Source organism: Pangasianodon hypophthalmus, chromosome 14, assembly GCF_027358585.1.
Source record: "Pangasianodon hypophthalmus isolate fPanHyp1 chromosome 14, fPanHyp1.pri, whole genome shotgun sequence".
In the NCBI taxonomy this organism is placed as follows: Eukaryota; Metazoa; Chordata; class Actinopteri; order Siluriformes; family Pangasiidae; genus Pangasianodon; species Pangasianodon hypophthalmus.
Window position 1 is genome coordinate 7,915,280 of NC_069723.1, and position 16,957 is coordinate 7,932,236.

Here is a 16,957-nt window from a genome sequence, read left to right on the forward strand (position 1 = left end):
ATTGTTCCCATAAATTCTGCTTCTAATTACACCAGCAAAACACATGCCCTCTCGCAAGCCTTTCAGATGACTGTTGAAGGAAACAATGAACAAGGCTGTCATAGCACTTTGTATATTGTGACTATCTCCTGTGTCACTATGATGACTTAATATACCATAATTAAGCCATTGTACATGTCTGTTAGCAGGGCAACAGTAATGTGTTGAGCCATCAAAATGAGAATAACATTTTACCTAAGAATATTGCATGCTTACTAGCGGAAAAGGAGCTGATGAATAACGTAACTCGCTAAAAGAACAACTAATTCAATTCAATTCAATTCAATTTTATTTGTATAGCGCTTTTAACAATGGACACTGTCACAAAGCAGCTTTACAGAAATAAATGGATTCACAAAAATATATTGTAAATATTTAAATTTATCACTGTGAATTTATCCCTAATGGTTGTGAATAAAAAATAAACAAACAATATGTAGCTACTGTAGTCCTGAATTACTGGAATCATTATGAAGGTTTATGAACTGGCCAGGGAATACCTTTTATGCAAGCAAGACAAGAAAAGAAAAAAAAAGCTTCCCATTACCAGGCAATTAAAACTCATTTATGGCTGTAAATACACAGAAGGAAAAAACATGCAATATTTAAATTCCAATTTCGCTAAAAACAAACCAGACCAGAAAAGAGTATTTGCTTGAAATATGAAATAAGCAGATATTCTAATGGTTCCATCAACACTGCATTCAATTTCCACAACCAAACATTCAATTATTTGACAGGTCGTTTTGTCTAATCTGTGTAAAAACCAAAAGTGCTATTCACTATTTCGAGTATTCTCATTTGTTTTATATTGACATAAACTTTTATAGACCAACTGTGAAAGTCAATGGCTAATCCTCTCAAATAATACAACAACCTCCACTGCACAGTTACACATATGGACTGTGTAAGTGTTCATTTTAGAAAGCTAAGCCAAGAATAAACAAGAAAAAGAAAACTAGAACTTCAGAAACTAGCCATACAGTAACCAGCTCTAAAATATCAGTTAATAAACTGCTCTTGAAGGTAGTAATCACATTCTGCTTTAATAATAATTAAAGCGAAATGAATTAGGTGGAAAAAACAACACTTTTAACCTCAAATCAGAATCTCTTCATGCCTTTAGATTCTCTAAATTGGTATGCCAGCCCCCCTCTTCTTAGCAACAGCATTTTTGCCTGTCCTGACTCACTGATAAAATGTGAGAGGCCAAATGAGGTTTCACAAATAGTCTAACTTCCACGACAGCAACCAATTACCATAGCTAAGATAACCTCTTCCCTGTCAGAGAGGATTAGCTACTGGTCCGGGCAACACCGTTCTTCGGGTCGCTCGAGAGCTGCCACGATGCTCTCTATGCAGAACTGGTTGTTTACAGAGCAGCTTATTTACATTTGCGTATAAAACCCTAAATTGACAGATGCCATCCCGTCCCTCTGTGGGCATACCTCACACTGCGATGAAATAATGAAGTGTTCTGCTTTATCCTTTCATTTTCAATGCCCTGTTTATTCATCTTGCACAGGGATCTTCCATATCTTCCACACCATACACTGTCTACAAACACATGTCGTCTGAAGCCTCTGGCAAGAATCCTCACATCATACAGTATATTGGATTTTGTTATTAACTTGGTAGGTGGTATATCAAGAAATATCATAAGCAGCACAGCAATGGTTATTACTGTATTTTGCTACTGCTGAACTAGGAGTATAACACAATGTCACGATCTGTACCTGTTTAGTGCTCCAAATATATCTGGATTTAAACTTAACCAGATTTGTTGTTGTTGTTGTTTTTGTTGTTGTTGTTGTTGTTGAAACACTGTGGAAAAAACCCAGAAGTAGAAATGCCAGCACCATCAGCATGGTGTATGAATTCTGGCTCTGACAGTTCCTCTTCCTCAACTACATCACTCGAGTCTCAACTATAGATGTGCGTAAGGCTGTTTTTTTTTGTTTGCACCTTCCCACGATATTTTCTAACAAGTTTAGTTGGCACTGTTTACCAAAATATAAACAAACTAGTAGACGAATTTAAACTACCACGACCCTGACTAGGTAATTACTGTTAACCACCGTACATTCATGTTCAAATCACAGGTTTACGCTAATGTGCTTGTAATACAGTGTGTTATTGTTTCTATAGTAACAGCTCATTCACAGGGACTTGTGACAAGTCAAAAAATAAACAGGTTAAAAATGTGCTGTTACTTAACAAGAAAAACTGTATAATCATTCGTACGGTGATGCTTCCTATAAGGAGATGTTTATTTAACATTTATGGAAGGAGTCTCCAGTGTCAGTGATTAGTTACAGTAAGTTTTCTGCCACGGGAAAGTCTTCAGGACAAAGAAATTTCCGTTTAATGCTTTCTCGGTTACATGATAAGCTGCATTTTATTTTATTTTATAGTTATTTATTTATTTTTGTCTTTTGAACTTCAAGAGAAAGTAAAAAGATAGTCTGGTGAGGAAATGGCTGTTTATAGCTTTAAGTGATAACAGGAACTAACTTGCGAGGACACTTCACAACATTAAACTATATGTAGCTGTAAAAGGATAAAAAGTATGATGATTATTTAATTTATATATTTAATGAATTATTTAATGAATATAAATTGCAATCATTGGTAAATTGCTGTTGTATAATGGAAACAAATGTCACTGCTATATGAAAATAATCAACTTTGGAGTGAAACAGCTCTGCTTGGCGACAGGCGGCATCACACCCTGTTGTTGATTATTTTCCTATAAGAGCATGTCTCGTCATGTTTTATTCCTTACTTAATTGCATGAGTATAGCTTACCAAAATTTAATGGAAAGGAGTTATGTACAGTTTAAGCTTGTCTACATTACCATGCTCTGGTCAGCAGACAGAATCATGGTAGTAACCATGGAGGTGACCTTTTTCAATTCTATCACCGATTCCTAGTAATCTCAATGTAAAAAAAAAAAACACTTACCTAATGCTGACAGCTGTCAACTTGTCAAGTGAAGCATATGTGCTGTTATCTCACTTAGCAAAATAGAGGCTAAAACTGTAGACACAATTAAAACCCTTATTCAAACATATCAGCCCATGCAGATCTCTTTATTACAGCATTTAAAATTACAAAAGTTATTGTTATTTGTATTACTTTCAGTAGCAGTGGTTAAATCTGCTGAAACTTTAAGTGAAGGGTTTTATTTTTATTCTTTATTGAACGGGGACTTCAAAATGTAACTGGGATCATAGGATGTGATAGAATGAGGGCAAAATTAAATGTGTTTAACCACGAATTCTTTCAGCATTTTTTTGAATTATGAATACTCCATAAAAAAATAAAAAGCCCTGTAAAATATGATGGTTCATTAATGCTTCTGGGCAGGAGGTGCTGTCATTCCCTGCGGAGGAGGCTTTACCAGATATTGTAAGGCTACATATAATTTTGACAAACAAACAAAAAAAAAGCAATACTTACAAAAAATATATATATAATATATATGTATGTGTATATATATATATATATATATATATATATATATATATAAAATAAAGGGCAGGGAGATATGGACAAAATCTTATGACATAGATAATTTCACAACGTGATATAAGATATAACGGTACATATCACAATATATTCTCTCTAAAATTGATTAAAAAATGTATATATACAAAATAACTGCATGCATTCATGGCTGTATTTTGATAATTCTGTGAACTAAACACCAGTGAAAGGCACCTTTTCTTTTCTCCTTTTATTTGGAAGTGACATTGAAGAGAACTATCACAAATGAGAAGAAAAACATAACGCTGTCAAAATGGGAACAATATCAATACAAAATAGAAAGTAGATAGAAAGTAAATATTAAAACATTCTGCTCAATTTCAAGTGTTAGGAATCCAAACGACAGAAGTACCTCCCGTTTTAGGAACAAGTTCCTCATCTTTTAGCTGGGTAGATGCCTGTGTCGGAGTGTTGAGGAGAGTTTCGCTCTGTGTCACACTCATCCATGCTTGTAGTTTTGTTTTTTGTTACAGCACACCACTTGTAGCTCTTAGCTCCGACCTTTGTGGCGTTAACCAGCTGCCAAAAAGCTTTTGTGACATTAGCGATATAGACAATATAGGAAAATAACTATCAATAGACATTTTTCTATCATCCTATAATATTTATCTCCATATCACACAGCCCTATATATACTTTTTTGCTCATTTTAATGAAGTGGTGTCAATAATTCTGGAGTTAACTGTAGCTAGCTAATGTATCCAGCTAACTAATGAGCTAATCTTAGCTTCAGACCTGTTGCTACACGTGTAGCTGCAATCTGAGGACGTCCATCAGACATGAGTGACTTTTTTAAGGGTTACATGAAAGGTTTAGCCCATGGCAATGCACAATAATGGGGCAGTCCTCTATTTGGCATTGAAATGATTCATAAATGTACAATGCACTATTACTTCTCTTAGAATAAGACAGCTAGAGTTACCCTAATGGCAGTGCATTTACTCATTAGTTAAATATTAGAGAAGACGTCTTCCTCGTACCACACAGGAAATAATGATGTTATCGTAGCACAGCCAGTTGTGACTGTGCAAACAGATGCTGCTGTCACATCGCCTCCTCTTGCGTTAGGTAATGAGATTAACTGCTGAGAGTATTCAATGTCCTGACAATCTTAAGTATTTAGCAGCTCTACTGAAAAGCGCCTTCCCCCCGAGCCACCATCTGTACATCCTATTGATTGGTCACTCACTCTTGCTTAGACAGCTGGAGTCCCACTTTCTGTCTCCACTGATCAATACTTATCCGACCTGAGGTCCAGACTGCATTCAACGTGACACAATGGCTTCCAACTTTACACCCCAGCCTGCATTCTGCGATCCAGGCATTTACAGACATTACACTGTGTGTTTTACTGCACATTATGCTTGGGCGATATAACGGCATTACCATCCTTTTATGATACATGATATGATATGATAATTACACTGCCACCATATCCAGTGATGTTTATTCCTAATATATATTTTATTATCAGACATGTCAACCTTTGCGCATTTTGTGTAGGAGCGCCGCTATCACTCAAAAATATGCCAAAATTTCAGTCTTTTTTTCTCGCCAGTAAAACAGGAGATGAGATACATATTACTCTGGAATGATTTGTGCCAGTGTTCTCCAATATTAATCAACATTTCCTAAAAGGCCTGCCCTTTTCTCCCATCTCACATGCTCTTGACTCACATGCCCTCGCTTTGTCAAGGTAAATGGAGAATGTTTTCAGTCCATTAATGTGAAATAAAATCTATCAGGAGGACGATGTTCACCCAAGAAGATTAAATAGACCTGCAATAACGTGTCAAATCTAACGCTTTAGAAATAATGTTAATGGCAATTATAATTAAAAAGTAATTAAATACACAGTTTTCTTTTTGACCAGCATTCCCCTGCTCACTCCTGCAAGCCCACTGCACATAATGAAACGAACCAAAAACTAACAAAAACATTGGCTGAGGGCCGTGTAGAGCTGAAAATGTCCTCGAAAAAACACTTTCATTCATTGGTCAGAAAGACAACTACGGAAAAGGTGAACAAAACCTTTGCCAAGTATGCATATAAATCAGAAAAAAACCATCAAGGACAAAAAACACAGATCTGCTGCTAAATAAGTGATTAGGTAATTATAGAAATAGCTAGGATAAAACACACCCCTTGTTTTGGTCCTGAGTGAAATTACTGTGTTCTCACCTGCACAAAAGCTAGAAAACGCAGCAGGGTTCAATGCAACCAGGCTAAACAAGGCTTACCTGAAAGCACTCATAGAGAAACCCTAAAAACCTGGTTTGACTACTGTCTGTAGATGTCTCCGTCATGCAAAATAGATGCTGCCTAGGTACGTGTAGATCATTTCTCCTATAAACTTTAACACAGCAATTTAACAGTGATTGTTCAGGAAGAGAGTAAGTGTTAATGCAAGCCACATTAAAGATTCCAAGAAGACTGATGCAATGGTGGGACAAGACCTAGTACTATTCCTGGAGGGCTCATGTGTGACCAAAAGCCAATGGATTTATTTATTTATTTATTTGTATTTTTTTTTTGAAATACTGTATGTGCTCACCCCTTTCGAGACAGCTGATTTCAAACAGCAGTGAAGCGGCAACAGGAGGGAATACTTTAAGTCCACGAGGAAGATATCTGAAATGTCTGGAAATTGAAGCAATTCAGAATGTACAGAGCTGTTGGTCGTATGCGCCTAGGTCCAAATAACAAAAGAAACACCGTAGAGTTTTATTCAATTCTAGGCACTTAGGTGTTCAGTGAATGCTGTTTGATTTGATGTTCAAGTGCGTCTGCTGTAACAGTAGTAGGTCTCCTGCTAGATGTTGCTACAGTTATTAAAACAGTGTTGCAAAATCACAACTCATCTTCATCTTCAGCTCACAGGCATGGTAGCATCAAAATTATGTTTAACACAAACTCATCAAAATGGATTTAGAACAAAAGGGCTCGTATTCAGAGTTGATACAAACTTCAAAAGTTACGTCAATATTTTTGAGTTTTTTGGGCAGCCCATTTGGATTATTAAAATTACCCAAGTGAAGTTCACACCTCTGAGGTTGCCTGGTTTTCATACAACCATTAAAGACAAACCTTTAAAGACTTTCCTTTTAAGCCTGAATAAATCAGGGGTAGAAAATGCAGGATTATTATTATTATTATTATGCAATATGACGTAGCATAAAAGTTTACATTACTATAATAATATATGAATACAAAGAAAGCAAATATTCACATAAACATCTAATATATTGTGCATATATTATAGCTGATTGTAATAATAGCGAGGATCCAAGTCATGATACCATTTAACATTAAGAGTGCCAAAGCTGCATGCCTAGAAAACAGCACTTGATACAGCACAGCCGATTCATAATATGATTAACTAGAAATAGACTAATATTTGTACCAACAACAGCACAATGAGTGAAGCTTATATAGGAGTGAAACCAGAGAAGACACTGAACCCATCACAAAAAGATTATTCGTTTGTTTTTAATTTTGTGCGCCAACACAGTAAATAAGACCCCTAACTTAATGTGACAACAAGAATACTGGTTTTATTCACTGCTTACTTTATTTTCAATTTAATCTGTGTTAATGGAGCAACTGCCAAGTTCAAATTGGTTGTAAATGAAATCTTAGTTGGCCAATAAAAGTCTTTCTGAATCTGACTGTGGGATACAAATCTGAGGTCATCAAATCATAATATGTGTGTGCAATGTAACTTTTTTCATGCTCTCGTTATGCTACTTTAGTTTTGAAATGAATAAATTGTGCTGGTGTTTTGGTTAATTAGGTAGGTGGAAATAAAAAAAAGCTTCTACAAACACCATCCATATGATTAATTAATTCATAATGATATTAATGATATTAATAATATTGCCACTGAGTGTTAGTCCACAATATTTGAGCCAATATTGTGTAAAAAAAAAAAAAAAAAAAAAAGAAAAAGTCCAAGGTCAGAATTGCCTGAACCTGAGACACACATTTGTTTTTAGCAAACTCCACAACAGTCTGAATAGCACTTGTGTCTGTAGTTAAAACTGAGGTTTGAATACCGTTTTCACGATTGCTGTGTTAACTCCTAGGTGGCAGCAGCATAATGTATAAAATCATACGGATACAGGATCAGAGCTTCAGTAAATGTTCACATCAAACATCAGAATGGGGAAAATATCTGATCTGAGTGACTTTGACCGTGGCATGGTAATTGATGCCAGGCAGACTGGTTTGAGTATTTCAGAAACTGCTGATCTCTTGGGATTTTCACACACAACAGCCTCTAAAGTTCACACAGAATGGTGATAGAAAGAGCCAGTGAGCAGCAGGTCTGTGGGTGGAAACGCCTTGCTGATGAGAGAGGAAAGAGGAGAATGGCCAGACTGGTTCAAGCTGACAGGAAGGCTACGGTAAGTCAAATAACTACTCTTTACAACAATGGTGAGCAGAAAAGCATCTCAGAATGCACAACATGTCGAACCTTGAGGTGGATGGACTACAACAGAAGAAGACCACATCAGGTTCCAACTTCTGTCAGCCAAGAGCAAGAAACATAGGTTCTCACTGTAGCCTCAGATTCTTGCTCTTGGCTGACAGAAGTGGAACCTGATGTGGTCTTCAGGTGATATTTTTTTACAGTGAGAACATAGGTATATAAAAAATATCACCTGATCTTTTTTCAATGTTTGGTGAACCTATGCCCACTGTAGCCTTAGACTCTTGTTCCCCCGTTCCCCACTGATGTGAAGATTAAGTGAAGCTCTTAACATGTCATGACATCCGTGTGATTTTATCCATTGTGTTGCTGATTGGATAAATTGCATGAATGAGCAGGGATACAGGTGTTCCTATAAAAAAGTGGGTGTATTTAACTACTGTGTAAAATAATAAAAGAAAAATAGTAAATATGTATTTAAACATTTTTGTTACTGATCTGAGCCAACTTTTTAAAATGGAAAAATCAGACATTACACTCATCCCTCTGACAGTTCGCATCTGTTTATACAGAAATCACTTACCCAAGATTTTTTTAATTTTCTCAAAAATGTAGCAAATTTCAGATAACCATATATTTATTTTTAAAATAAATATTTTATTCAAATTAAGCATTAGTGCAGCTGTTGAATGAAGCCATGATAAAGTCAACAGACCCCTCTAGACAAAAAAAAAAACAAAACAAAACAAAAAAAAACGCACAAGCTGGCTTGTAGATTTAGAAAATAAAAAGGTTACTCCATCCAAACCATCAGTGCTTTGACTCAGTACATTTCCTACCTAGCTGTTCCAGACAAAAACCTCTTCAGATATTGCTTTGGCCATCAGAAAAAAAAAGTGTTCATACATTTTCCCACAGGCTTTTAAGTGTTTTCTTTCGATCTGAAGCATAAAAAAACAATACTCAGAGACAAGAAGAGTACAAAAGCAGGCTTTTAAAAAAGACTACTGAGGTTGTGTCAAGTGTTGCTAAGTGGGTCACATCACGCTGAGCTTCACGCACCCTCATAGAGTTCATGTGGTCCTTCAACGCATTTCATGAAGTGTGGTGATATGAGATATAGAAGTGTAACAAATCTAAACTCAGCTTCATATTAATCACAAAAAAATACGATTAGTCAAATGAAATGTTAAACCCAGTGCCCTGAACATAAAAGCCAGTCATTAATAATAAGCATCTGATTTCATTAATGCATTCCTTTCTGAATGCCATCTACAGGCAACAAGCTGGTAACTAACTTGAAAGTAAACTTGATAACGCACATTAAAGAAAATTTCTAGCATAAAACATCTCTCATAAGCGAACAAGGTTACATCAGTGGCACTGGTGTTAGTGCAACACTACATCACTGTTATTTGTTTTCTGTGGCTAGATGAAATAGCCTATTATCCACTGGATGCCCTGAAAAACAACATAATTTGATCTCTGTTTTTTTTTTTTTTTTCTCGTCCTTTCTTGGTCGGTGCCAAAATTTAATCAGTGCGTAACTAGAATAGACAATGGGCTCTTTCCATGAAAGACAGGGCAGAGAGAAACAATGACATATTTATCGTAGCAGACATGAACTCTCGTCCTCTCATCATATTCGCTTCTCATTATCCAAGCGCTGTCATGAATGAAGCATTCTCTGTCCCTTCAGCCTGCATCTCATCTGCTGCCTCTCATCTAATTCACTCTGTTCTGTCCCAATGACCGCACAAACAGCCATACGCTAACGCTATTCCTTTTGAAGAATCAATCCTTAAGATGCTCTTTTGCTCATATTTTAAAATTAAGTGGTTAGTAGTGAGGTTACTCACCAAAACTAAAAGAATGTGTATCTTTTTCAAGGTCCTGTACTCTGTGCGTGATAGATGGCTGAGTGAAAAGATTTGTGATTGAAAAATTGTGATTTAATTGTGCCATTGTGAATGAAGAGCAAAAGTTTATTCTGCAGTAATAAGGAGACGTTGTCGCACGGTAACAAATGGCTAACATTTTCACCACTAAGGAGACTGAAGCATTCCTTTCAAACATAACCATTTTAATAGATACTTTAATGTGAGGCATGTGTCATACTCAATTAGATATGAATTTATAATATTTCCATATGACAGAAACTAATATAGTGTTGGACTCGATTTCGTCACTAAGTCATATTACGCTTATTAGAAACAGAACAGAATATTAAATATTATAAGAATATAATGATGAATATCATATTAATGTAGTTTTATTTGACCAGCACACATTCTGAAAACATATTTATACCAAACGTAGTTGAATGGTCAAATCTGACTGGTCAGAAGATGTGCACTATTTGTTTAACAGCACTTTGCGGGGGCAGCGGCACTCCAGTTGCGCGTCATGCTGTATCACACCCCCCGATGTGCATTATTTTTGTACAACAGCACGGTCTGTCATGTCTCCTTCCTTACATAACTCATGCTTAGAAATGTGGATCAAGTGAATATTTCAAATCTGCAATTTCCCCAAAATTTCTCAGCATGTTTCAGCAAGCAAATCTTAAATCTTATAAACTTATAGCATGTGTCTTGTAATCACCAGAGATTTTTAAGTTAACAAATTTTTCCAGTAAGTTAACAGTGAATACCCCTCACTTCAGCCACATTAGCATCGGCTATGACCGCACTGTAGTATACTTAATGTTCATTATTTAGCAATTACAGAGTGTGTTATATGTCAGCGGATAATGAAAACCTAATGAGCTAAAAACTGTACAGCTTTAAATAGAAAAATAAATTACTTCTTCAAATGATGTTCATCTAAAGAGTATATAATTTTGTATTTTGTCACAAATAAGATATCGGTACTAGCTCCTAGCAGATTCCTAAATAACAATTCTCGTATCTACTGTAAAAACTGGAGGGTTTTTTTTTTAATTACAATGTTCTTCAGTTTCTTTAATGCATTGTGTTAATGGATTGCAATGTGTCATTTTTCAGTTCGTCTGTTCTTCCATCAGATGGAGGTGTTGGAAAACTTGCACTGTTACAATTCTCATTCTGCACTGATTAGACATATGACCTGGAACTAATAAAAATGAATGTTTGGCTGGTTTACAACTAATGATAGAGATTACACATTCATGTTTAAAGTGATGTCGTGTGATATATTCGCTTAAACTGATTTTTGCTGGATGATGAACAAAAAAATTACCTAGTAAGAAAACGGCTGCTGTAAATACTGCAGCTCAGTTTAAAACCTTTTAAGTCAGAGAATACTATATTATTAGTCCCCATGTTAGAATCAATGAAAATACACAATTTAGCTCTACTGGGTCCCTTCAAAAACAAATAATACAATAATAACAGTTTTGGATGAAACCAACAAAGAAGTTCAGCTGAAACTATTTTATCCGTGTAGGTTACAGCTACTCTAACACGAGCCAGCTGGAATGTCTCCAATGGAAAAAGCATATTGAATACATTAGGCTTTCCATATTCACAACTTTAATGGGTAGAACATGAGGGTTTTTTATTTAAGGAAAGCACAGAGAATTTAAAGCACTTTCAGGATGATTTCTGGATGAATTGCTGTAATTGAAGAAATCTGTAATATGTCTTCTCTTAAATCCTAGTAATAAACATCTCAACAGAAAAACGTTTAGTTCACTGTTTTTGTTCACTCTCGACCATTATCCGAAACGTAACCCACTTCACAGTCACGTCATATTGTACTCAGTATATTGTATATCTCTGAAAAGCTACTTTCCTGCTATAAATATCAATTTGTCATTATGATATACATTTCAGATTTCTTTATACATACTTACTTGAGTGTAAACATTAAAACACACAGTATTAAAAAAAAAAATTCTCTAAATCATTCTATATTCAAAACCAAAAATTTCACTTTCTAGATGAACTTTTCATTCCTATCCCAGTTCAGAAGGGTATTAGAGAGGAATTTCCCAAAAGTGCTGGATTTACATTTGACTTCATACTGAAAATGGTATTAAATACTTTATTATTACAGTGCAAGGTTTTAAAACAGAAACAAAGAAATTATATTCCAACAAACTTTTCTGTAAGTCTTTCTCTTGAGATCTTCATGGCTAAAATAATTACATTTTAAATATAATAATATTATATCCTAACACCAGATTTTTGGCTTTAGTAAATATACAAATTTACACGTTTAATTACATACATCCAATTTATGTAAGTAAATTTTGTGTAAATAAATCAATTGTGTAAGTTCCTGTACAAAAAGTACTTGCAAAAATATCAGCAATCAACTAGCAAAGATCGACTGTGATATGTCTAGTTTCAAGCACTTCTCTGAAAAATGCACAAAACGAATTCCACCTTCTTCAAAATGAATAGACTCCAGCCATTTTGTCTCAACCAAGCGATGGTTGGAAAAGGAAACAGTGCGCAGGAAGAAAAGCTTCCACAGCCAAAAGCTCACAGATGAACCATGTTTGCTCCTAATGAGGTGTCTAGGGGCGGGACATACATGTTCCAGGGAGCATTTAATTGGATGGACACAAGACAAGTACAGGATGAGTCATACAAAAAAAATTCAGCGTTCTCCCAGAAGTGGTGAAGTCTAGCTAAAATAAAAGTGAGAATATGTATCAAAAACTATTTTATTGGTGTCTATAACACTACAGAACAGGTACAAATATCAATTTGGTTTCAGGGTCATTTTAAACATTGTAGTTGGGCAATATCACACAAGCAAGAGTGCAGTTATACTGAATTAGTAGTGAATTATAGAGTATGATTATACTTAATTATCTACGGCACCTGGCCTGTGGCCTTGTGCCTACAGCCGAATCATAGCTGTCCCGACAGTCAGTATAACTGCATGATTGTGAATGCAGTATTGGTTTTATACAACAGTTCTCAATCCATCCATCCATCCATCCATCCATTTTCTGTACCGCTTATCCTACACAGGGCCATGGGGAGGCTGGTCCCTATCCCAGGGAGCTCAGGGCACAAGGCAGGGGATACCCTGGACGAGGCACCAACCTATCACAGGACATAATCGCACACACACTCACACACCCATTCACACACTACGGACAATTCAGAGATGTCAGTCAACCTACAACGCATGTCTTTGGACTCGGGGAGGAAACCAGAGTACCAGGAGGAAACCCCCAAAGCAGGGAGGAGAATGTGCAAGCTCTGAGCACACAGGGCAGAGACAGGATTTAAAGCCACAACCCCAGAGGTGTGAGGCAAACGTGCTAGCCAATAAGAAAGACATTAACATGGAGTAAGTGACATTTCTTACACGAAAGACCAAATGCTCTGTTTATTTTTGTTCTGGTAGCAGAACTAGATCCTAAACAAGCCACACTCACTTTATAGCATGCCAGATAGCTCTCTAACTAGCTCACACGGATTTGGACATTCCTGTTAATCGTGCTTCTGGTAAATTTGGCATCCCTTCTTCCTTTTCATCTTCATCTGACGAGCTTTCATATTTTACCACGGAAAGCCATCATTTTCAGGGATATGACTGCAAGTCAAAAGTCATATCCCTGAAAATTATGGTAGATCTCTAACACTACTATAGTACTGGTTTCGAACTCAGGAGTGGAATTTTATGTGGTGAACACAGACAAGCGGTGTGACACACACAATGTAACATCACAGTGCGGTTATAGGGAATATAAGCACTCCTGGAACGCTGATCGACCAATCAAATTAGTGGACCGGAACTAACAGTTTTATAATGTTCTTCATTCTATTGTTATAATGTTTGCGGCAACGTACGTATACCGTGTGTGATATTTTACACTGCTAATGAAACTAGGCTTTTGTACAGTCCAGGATGCACAGACGGAGGAGGTAAAGCTCCTAGTGCTTGGTGAATCAGGTTTCCTCCTCACAACGCACTCCGAGCTGGAGTCTCACACTAAACCTGTTGATGGATTACATGCCAAACCAGAGCAATCCCACAAGTCCACTTATCCTGATGCTGGGAATCGTGCACCACAATGGAGAAAGGGGGTTTCTGATGTGTCTTGGTGAAACCCATGTATCATCTTAAAGGTGTGTGTGTATATATGTGAGTGTGTGTGTGTGTGTGTGTGTGTGGATTTGAGCTGGAGTAGTGAATATAATAACAACGCACAGATGCGGGAATAATGATGCGGGGGAACAAAAAAGATGCGCGTGACTGAATATCTGGGACCAGGGTTAGTAGTGTAACACTATGATCACACACCATAATTATGTTACACAATAAATAGTGCATCTTTAGACACTTTGTGTTACTCTTATTCTCTTCCCAGTGAAACCATTCCGGAGTTTTATCCCACAAACCCCGAGAAATAAGACTCTAAGCTTAAAAAGCACTAAGGCTACAGCAGTGTCTAAACAAAAACAAACCGCAGCGCGTTTTGTTTGTGAGACTTAACACCAAACACACACACACACACACACGGAGAGAGAGAGAGACTTAACACAAACACGTACAGAGAGAGAGACTTAACACAGAGAGAGACCGCAATTAAACATCCGCGCGCAGCTTCTTCACCTCTGAGCCAGAACAGCGCTGTATTAGCGCTCTCCCATTCACTGACACACAAACGCATTACACCAAGTGGTGTAAACTTTCAAGTCTTACCTTGGCGCAGAAAAGCTGTTAAAATGAGCCAGGTGAAGAGTGAGAGAGAGAGAGATCCGCTCGCTAAGCTCGCCATGTTGAACACCTGCTCCAGACTGGCGGCGCTAAATCACCTAGAGACGCTCTGGAGGATAATGAGATGCGGGGAAGGAGAAGGAGGAGGATGAGGAACAGGGAAACCATTACACCACACACCATACACCAATAAAGTACATTTATGTGTCAAATGAGAGGGAAAAAAATCAAATTGTTTGTAGAATTTCTTGCAAAATCTTCCCTGTCACTGGCTTTTGTTTACAACCATCATGGAGCGTGAAAATATTATTAGCAATTAGCTTTTTATTTTCGAGCGCAGAAAATGTAGGTTTTGCCTGAGTTTTACAGACACTAACATGACACAGGGTTTTTTTTAATAACATGTGGAAATGAATTAATATATTTAAGCAAAATGTGACGTTTCTTGGAACCGGGAATTAATACATTAAGGTTAAGAGTTAAGTTTGGTGAGAGATAATGTATGCCACGAAGCAGGGGAGAGCGGGGTGAGTTGTCACGCAGCAAGGCTGCCACACTGTTTACACCAAAGGTGCTAACTCAAAAATTGTTTGACTTCATATTTTGAAGTCAGTTTGCTGTTCATATGTGGACAAAATCACTCTAAAAAAACTCTAATAACTTGAAATGTGAAAAAAAAAGGCACTTCACATTTTTTATAATAAACAAAGATATAGGAAGTGGAGCTACTGAGGATGCTGTAACATCCCTTACAACTGCAATTGCTAAAATAATAATAATAATAATAATAATAATAATAATAGTCGAATGCTTGAATCTGATTGGTCAGAAGGTGTGCAGTATTTTCGTAAAACAGCACAGCTTGGAAACTAGTTCCAGCTGTACGATGAAGGATTGGTATATTAATGTTCTAATACGTTATTGTTTCTATAGTAACAGCTCATTATTGTTTCTATAGTAACAGGGACTTGTATGATGAAAGCTCCACATAATCTAAGGTTGTGTCTCAATCAGCTCCCTAGGTCATGAATCAGTATATCGTGTACACGAGCTTGGTAAGGACCCTGGCTCACTACACATTGGGACACTGATGACTCAATTTCCGGAGAAATGACTATGTACTCTCGTTGTAAAATGTCACCACTGGCATTTATCAATAACAGACAATAAGACTGATATCTTTCTGACATGATATGTCACATAAATTCGTTAGCTTAGTCACATGCGTTTCTGTCATGGTACTTCAAGCAGGATCGTAGGCTAGCTAGTGGATTTTTTTTACGTTAAAAATTGCTAATGTAAGTAATCGTTCTAGAGCTACAACAACAATAACAAGCTACTTAGATTTGTAAACAAAGTTGGCTGAGAGTTTGTCTGCCATTTTTTTCGAGCTAAGAGGCTTCAGAAAATATGACATCATTTCCAATAAGGGAACATAGTGAGCATCGATGCTCCTTGGTTTTTTGCGGTGCATTGTGGGATTTTTTAGGGAGCGAAAGTTCCAGTGCACTGGAAGGATTTTGTGATTGAGACGACCCTTAAAATGGCTGACGCCCTGATCAGTGCCCTGACTACTGAACTAGGGAGCTCACTGAGACACACCTTAAGACTAATAATAAAAAAACAGATTTTAAAAACAGGTTTGTCTGACAAACTTATAATCGTTAATGCGGTGTCATTTTTGGTTTTTTTTGTAAGGAGACGTTTAACATTTACGGAAAGAGTCTCAGTCGTAAGCGCTTTGTAACAGTCATGGGGCTTTGTGAAGTTTATCAGCACAGGAAAGTTTTCAGGACAGAGAAGTTGATGCTTTCTGGTTTCTCTGTAAAATGACAAGCTGCTTTTTTTTGAGAGAGAGAGAGAGAGAGGAAGAGATCGGATTGAGTGAGAGAGTAAATGAGAGAAAAAAAGAGTGAGGCTGGTGAGGGAATGACATTGTTATCGCAGTTATAACATAAGCAAGAACAGGAACTTGTGTCTTGGATATTCCACAACATTAAATCTAGCTATAAACTGTTAAACTGTGTGGCATTTTGTACACCAATAAATTAAACATTGTAACTGTTGGCAAATCATTGTGGTATAAATGGAATTATACACTCCAGAGCGCGATGTTATACGAAAACCGTGTGTCGTGCTGCATCACACCCCACCCAGGTGTCCATTTTGGTATAACAGTGCAGTCTGGAGTGTGTTATTCCTTACATAGGACACATCTAGCACACATCACACAGGTATGCTGCTTAAAATTCCAGCACCCCAATGTAAAA

The 16,957-nt window shown here is 36.8% G+C and overlaps 1 protein-coding gene across 3 annotated transcripts in view; it reads right to left on the bottom strand.

Moving 5' to 3' along the window:
- Positions 1 to 14,966, bottom strand: part of cadm1b (cell adhesion molecule 1b) — a 163,696-nt gene extending 148,730 nt beyond the window's left edge. For 2 of the 3 annotated variants that reach the window (XM_026924611.3, XM_026924610.3), the window contains exon 1: positions 14,673 to 14,966. In XM_026924611.3, coding sequence (XP_026780412.1) covers positions 14,673 to 14,748 — 76 coding nt within the window. In that variant the 5' untranslated portion in view covers positions 14,749 to 14,966. The remainder of the gene's footprint in view (positions 1 to 14,672) is intronic. The other variant, XM_026924614.3, reaches the window with a different exon arrangement.
- Between the last annotated feature and the right edge of the window lie 1,991 nt (positions 14,967 to 16,957).